Below are 5,963 nucleotides of genomic sequence, written 5' to 3'. Positions count from 1 at the left end.
TTGGAGATAGTTTTTGGATAAGTTGAAGAAGGCGTATAGAAATAGAGAAGGGCTGTGTTTTGTGTCGGACCGTCAACCAAGTATAAAGAATGCGATAAAACATGTGTATCTAGGAGCTTGTCACGGTATTTGTTCTTATCATTTGCTGTAAAATCTAAAATCATATTATAGAAAGTCAGGCCAAAACATTACACAAGCATTCAATTCGGCTGTCCGTGCTTACACACTGGAAGAATATGATTATAACATGTCTATGCTGACAACGATGAATGAGAAGATTATTTTGTACCTGGTAGTGTACTACATCTTATTTCATTTCACATACATATAAATGGTCACATATGGTATTTATATGATGTTCATTGAATTGATTTATGTTTGCAGGCTGATATTGGACCTGAAAAGTAATCACAAATACATATGACAACAAATAGATATTCTACAATAGCATCAAACATTGTGAAATCGGTTAATGCGGTCATGAAGGAAACCAAAAAGTACCCTATTGTATCCTTGCTGGAGTCATTCCGGCAAACCATACAATCGTGGTTTTGTAGACACAGATATGATGCGCATGAAACTTTCACAAAGTTGTCGAGCAAGTACGAGAAAGAGATTAGGAAAATGAGCATGGATTTGAGGAACTTGAGGGTAATTTTCTATATTTTAACATTCAGATGTATATGTGACCCATCGTAAGTATCAGTATCTTGAACTGTAATGTAACAGATCTGGTTGGTAAACTAAGTTTGAAGTTTCGTATTCTGTTTCATAGCTATCTGTAAATAGAACAAATTTGTGTAACCTGATATCTAAATCTGTGGCCTATGTGATGTGGTATGTGATGTAACTGTGTACTCTCTGTCAATTTTGTACTCTGATACATGTCTATCTGCCATGTGAGGTCTGGATTACATGTGTAACATGCTTCTTGAATCTGTAAATGAACTCAGGGATATGAGTCATTCATGTACGATCGATACGTTGGAGTATATGTGACCTATATACAACTACATGTGACCTGACTGTTATTACATGTACACATGTATCTCCTTCAAACTAGACAATATTTTCTGTCAGCAATGAAAGATCGACGTTTGTCGTCGATATTGAGCAACGAACGTGCACTTGCAAGATTCTACAAGTTGATTTGTTACCGTGTCCACACGCTTTGGCTATAATTGCAAACACAAGAAGAGATCCGTATGATTACTGTTCTTATTATTACACAAAAGATGCGTACTTGAATGCGTACCAAGATTCTGTATATCTTGTAGGAAATCAAGAGGAATGGACAGTGCCGGAAGAAATACAACGAGAAACAGTGTTACCTCCTAACTAGAAGAGGAGTTGTGGAAGGCCTACGGAGAAAAGAAAGAGATCATCCAGAGAATGGAGACTGACAGCAAAATGCGGACGTTGTGGAGGACAGGGTCACAACCATAGGAGATGGGCCAGCTTGGATGCATTACACTAAAATGACCAATAGAATTACATACAAATATTTCATAGATAGGTGATATTCTTTTGAGGATAATGTTCATTGAAAATAGTCTTTTTAAAGAATGCATTGATATTGATCGACTAACAGTTAATTATCTATCAACTTTGGAGTCAGAATAATAATTCTCTGAGATTTAGACCACATCTGTAACCCGATACCAGATCTGTGACTTGTGTACTGTGACCTGTGATGTGTGACATGCTGTATGAAAAAGTTAATTGATTTGTGAATATGTAACATGAAATGAGAATATGTGACCTGAGGTGTGGACACATACGGGTAAAATGAATCCCAATGTCTATAACCCATGTGCTGTGACATGTCACGTGTCGTATGAAATGTATGTGTGACGTGATATGTAAATCTGTGACCAAGTTAAGAAACCAACTGTAACCTGTCTGCTGTACTATATGATATGTTTCACCGACTACGTGACGCTGTTAAAAATAAAGAACCTATATAATTTACACCATATATATATAAATATCATTAAAATGTAATCGAAGATGATGAATCATGAACGTAAACACTTTAATATCCTTTATTGCAAATCAAAGGTTACGAGTTACTATTCATTACATGAACCTCTACTGACCAAACACATGCAATGTTCATAACATTTACAAATTAAATCCTTGTCCTCACTAACAAATCTAAAGCCAGTTTTCATTCTAGAACAAGTGCTTCCTCCGTCATAGGCTGATTCACTCTCTTTGTGTGAACTTACCGGTATTTGTAGAGCAGCATAACAATATCCATTCTGAACTTGCTGGCATCAAACTTCTTAGGAATGGAACATCTATCACCACGAATAAGATACAACACATATAACACCACGAATATCCCGCAATCATGACTGCAGAACATGTGATAGACTGTTATGAATGAATCAATCAAAAGGATATACGCATTGTAAATCTTGGTTACAGACTTACCCATTTGTTTGCTGAGGGAGTGTGTCGTCAATGATCACCTTCAATTCTTTTGCTTTTGGTTCGTGATAATCAGGATCCTTCTTTGAGATTCCCAAGATATTTATTAAAGTAGGCAATACATTCACGTACGGCTCAATACCTTGCAAAACCTTCCAGTCACGGTAAGATTTTCCTACCGAGTTGAACACAGTCAAAGTATGACTTCTGAATTGTAACAGGCCAAGCATCCAATATGCTTTGTTGGTGGGTATGATCGGCACGAACACATAGTCAACATCGGCCCAGGGTGAGCTAAAATGGAGGTTGTGACCTATTACAACCTCAAGCAGGCTCGACTCTGACATCAGAACATTTGGGTCCTTCATGAAGGCAGGAAAGATGTCTTTTATTTTAATTTGGAACCATGAGTTTGTGGTGGTGGCCTTGTATTTCACATTTTTACCAAATTTTGCTACATGGTGAATGAAGTAGAAGCAGGCATCCATGTGCTGTTTTAATGAGAAGAAAAGATGTAAGCATTGCGTACAACAGATTGGATACGAATGAATTTGTGACTATTTCCAATATGAAATGTAACCTACTTGTATCATCTCTGATACTCTTCTTAACGAGTACGAAAGGAATCAGAATTTTAAAAAGAGTAATGTAACTTAATTGAGTGTGTAATCGTAATCGTACTGCACCACTCAGTGATGACTCCTATAATCTCGTGGAACGAGGTCTTATGACTTACTGGGAATGAACCAATTAGAAAAGCATGCTTGATGGTGTCGTCTTCCTCGCTAAACTTTTTCCTGTAACCGACACTAAAGGTTACATTCTTTTGTTAAAACTGTGTATTGACTAACTTTTCACAAATAGGTACGAAATTCACTTGTTTTTTGGTTTGTACCCACTCTGGTACCAACCCATGAAGGCTGATTTGTTAACTTCGTCAACATTGTCTTTGTAGTCCTCAAAAACGACAACATATCATTGTGCTTGAATAATTTTCCCCTCTCCTGTCCGGCAATGAAAGGAGACTACAATACCCTCGCTAGCCTTAAAACCTACTTAACTGGTAATTTCGAGGTTGGTTCAGCAGTAGGTGATCCATGTATGTTATTATAGTAGGTTACAAATTGATTGAAAATATGGTACATGAGCTGTTTGTGGCATAGTTTGTAAGCGTGTTTGGTCTGTCACCTATACATGTGACATGTTCTGAATGTGTCTGTAACCTGTGACATATGATTGGAAGATAGTTTGGAAGGGTGTGTGGCCTGTGACCCATTAATATAACATGATTTGGAATGTATGTTATCTGTGACCTATGAATAGGACATGGGCTGAAGGAATCTGTGATCTGTTACCTGAGAATGTGACATGGTTTGGAACTGTGTGTGACCTATGAATGGGATATGGTTTGAAGGTAGATGTGTTCTGTGATCCATGACTGGAACATGTGTTGGTATTGTGTGTGATCTGTGACATATGAAAGGGACATGGTTTGGAATGTCTATAAAATATAACCTATGAATAGGACATGATCTCAAGTGTATATGATCTGTGACCTAATAATACAACATGGTTTGGAGGTATGTGTGATTTGAGGTCTACAACTACTGGAACATGTAAATACTTTATTCTCTACAGTCTTTGTTGTGGTCACCACATCAGATATGATGAAATCTATCCTCTTCTGAATTTCCTCCGAATGCAAAACATTGGGTGGGGTGAATTCAATTCCCAAATCAAATGATGGTGGCTTAAGAGAGAAGAGAAGATCACCACTTGGGTCCATTTTGCCCTTCCCTTTTCTGTCTACGTTTGATACTACGTTTTCCACCTACATGTTGAATGGAAAATGTCGAAATGAACTATGTTATTTTACAGAAATGTGAAATATATCAAGTGACTACCTCCTGAGCCTTTTCAGATCCACTAGCCCCATGATGTTCTTGATCTCCAACTCTAGGAGCTTCTTTTTGTCCTACTCCACGCTCATTTGTCCTGTCACTAGACCGTCTAATGATCTTGTCCATTGCATTGGATATCATTGTTGACAAAGACTCAGATAGAAACTGCATGTTCGTCTGAATATCTATTAGGTCACTTTTAATACAGGCTTGCATTTGAATAATGTCATTCATTTTGTTAATCATCCCTTCGTTCAAAGATGACATGTGACTTGATGTCTTCAAGCTTCGCCTTCAACACTTTATTATCTGCCTGGAGTTCGGATACTTACGCAATACCTCAAAAGCCTGAGAAAAATGAATAACTGATTATTATATGTTGCTTGCGAAATATCTTTGACCAACCATCAACATTCAATGCACACTGGTAAATCTGTAACCTGATGTGTATGAAATGTGACATAGGAAATATTAATGTGTGACCAATAATGGAAATATTGAGAGTTGACAAACATAACAACTTATGTCATCCCGTTGTGCCCCATGAGATTGTGGCTCCTCTTGAGAATGATGAGCGGATGTTGGACCTTCAACAATGGGGGATTTTCCAAGGGCGGATAGCTCCTGCAGTCTTGGAGGAGGAGCAACAAAATCATCGTCATCATCTGAAGAGTGAGCTTGTCCAATATTACTATCCATCAATGGTAGGACTGATGGAATGGACTTTCCGCTAGTACCGATATCTTCAACAGACCTCTCCGTCCTGCGCTTGGTTTTTCTTTGGCTCTCAGATGAGGACGTCGGCTAGATTGGCTTGTTGTACTGGACTTCGTTCGTGTATGGCATCGCCATTTCACTTTCCAATGGTTCCAAGTCACAATCACAATCTACAATACAATATGTAGTTTATATGAATGCAAAGTAAAAAAATTCAATATTGATTACATGACGCTTACTGGAACTTTACCTTAGGATTGGAGAAGCAGTCGGGTTCTTCCAATTTGGCAGCCGATGGTTGCTCATCTGCCATCCAGTTTACAATTCGAGGATGCACCCTCGATATTCTTGTGACCATGATGCCATCAAGACTGGGAAAAGTCTCGTATATCCATGCTTGGAAAGCTATGAGGAATTGTAGGGTCCTCCTGCTGAGTCCATCTCTTAATACAGCTAGAGTAATTTAGAATAGTAGCTTGCCCCATGAAAAATTGTTCATTTTATTAAATTCCTCAACGAGAACAAATCGGAAGTGGTCGACAACCTTCTTGTAGTCACGTGGAAAGAGATAGGCAGTTAGGAAATATAAAACCCCAAACATTGCAACGTCATTGTCTGGTAGGGCTTCAACCAGATCGAGGTCAGGCATTTGGCATGCAGACAGGAATGTGTCCTTCACATCTTCATGTGTGACAGCATCTACTTGTGAAAAGTATTTGGCCTTCAACTTTGACTGCCTATTTTCAAAAACCTGAGTATCTGTATCACCTGAACATCTCAGTCCTATGACCAAACAGAACTCGGATATAGAGAACCTGACGTATTACCCAGAAACATAAAATCATATTTCTTCCTCATTCGGGTGCCGAACCTGCCTCAGAAGGAAGTAGTGAATCAACTGTAGTTGAG

At 38.4% G+C, this 5,963-nt stretch overlaps 1 protein-coding gene across 1 annotated transcript; it reads left to right on the top strand.

The window, feature by feature from the left end:
- The first annotated feature begins 480 nt into the window (after positions 1-480).
- On the top strand, positions 481-1,342 carry LOC111398244. Its single transcript, XM_023025170.1, has 3 exons — positions 481-651; positions 776-837; positions 1,081-1,342. Exons 1-3 carry the CDS (start codon positions 481-483, stop codon positions 1,340-1,342), a joined length of 495 nt encoding a protein of 164 aa, XP_022880938.1.
- The last annotated feature ends 4,621 nt before the right edge of the window (positions 1,343-5,963 follow it).

This window comes from Olea europaea, chromosome 8, assembly GCF_002742605.1.
Source record: "Olea europaea var. sylvestris chromosome 8, O_europaea_v1, whole genome shotgun sequence".
NCBI lineage: Eukaryota > Viridiplantae > Streptophyta > Magnoliopsida > Lamiales > Oleaceae > Olea > Olea europaea.
The sequence above is the reverse complement of the archived record's forward strand: the minus strand, read 5'-3'. Positions and strand labels throughout refer to the sequence as shown.

What these genes read in the sequence shown, in the direction of transcription:
- LOC111398244 (XM_023025170.1), top strand. Translation starts at nt 481, where the DNA reads ATGAAGGAAACCAAAAAGTACCCTATTGTATCCTTGCTGGAGTCATTC. An exon ending in TGGATTTGAGGAACTTGAGG is followed by an intron (nt 652 to 775) that starts GTAATTTTCTAT and finishes TCTGTTTCATAG; the next exon opens with CTATCTGTAAATAGAACAAA. An exon ending in TCTGTGGCCTATGTGATGTG is followed by an intron (nt 838 to 1,080) that starts GTATGTGATGTA and finishes ATTTTCTGTCAG; the next exon opens with CAATGAAAGATCGACGTTTG.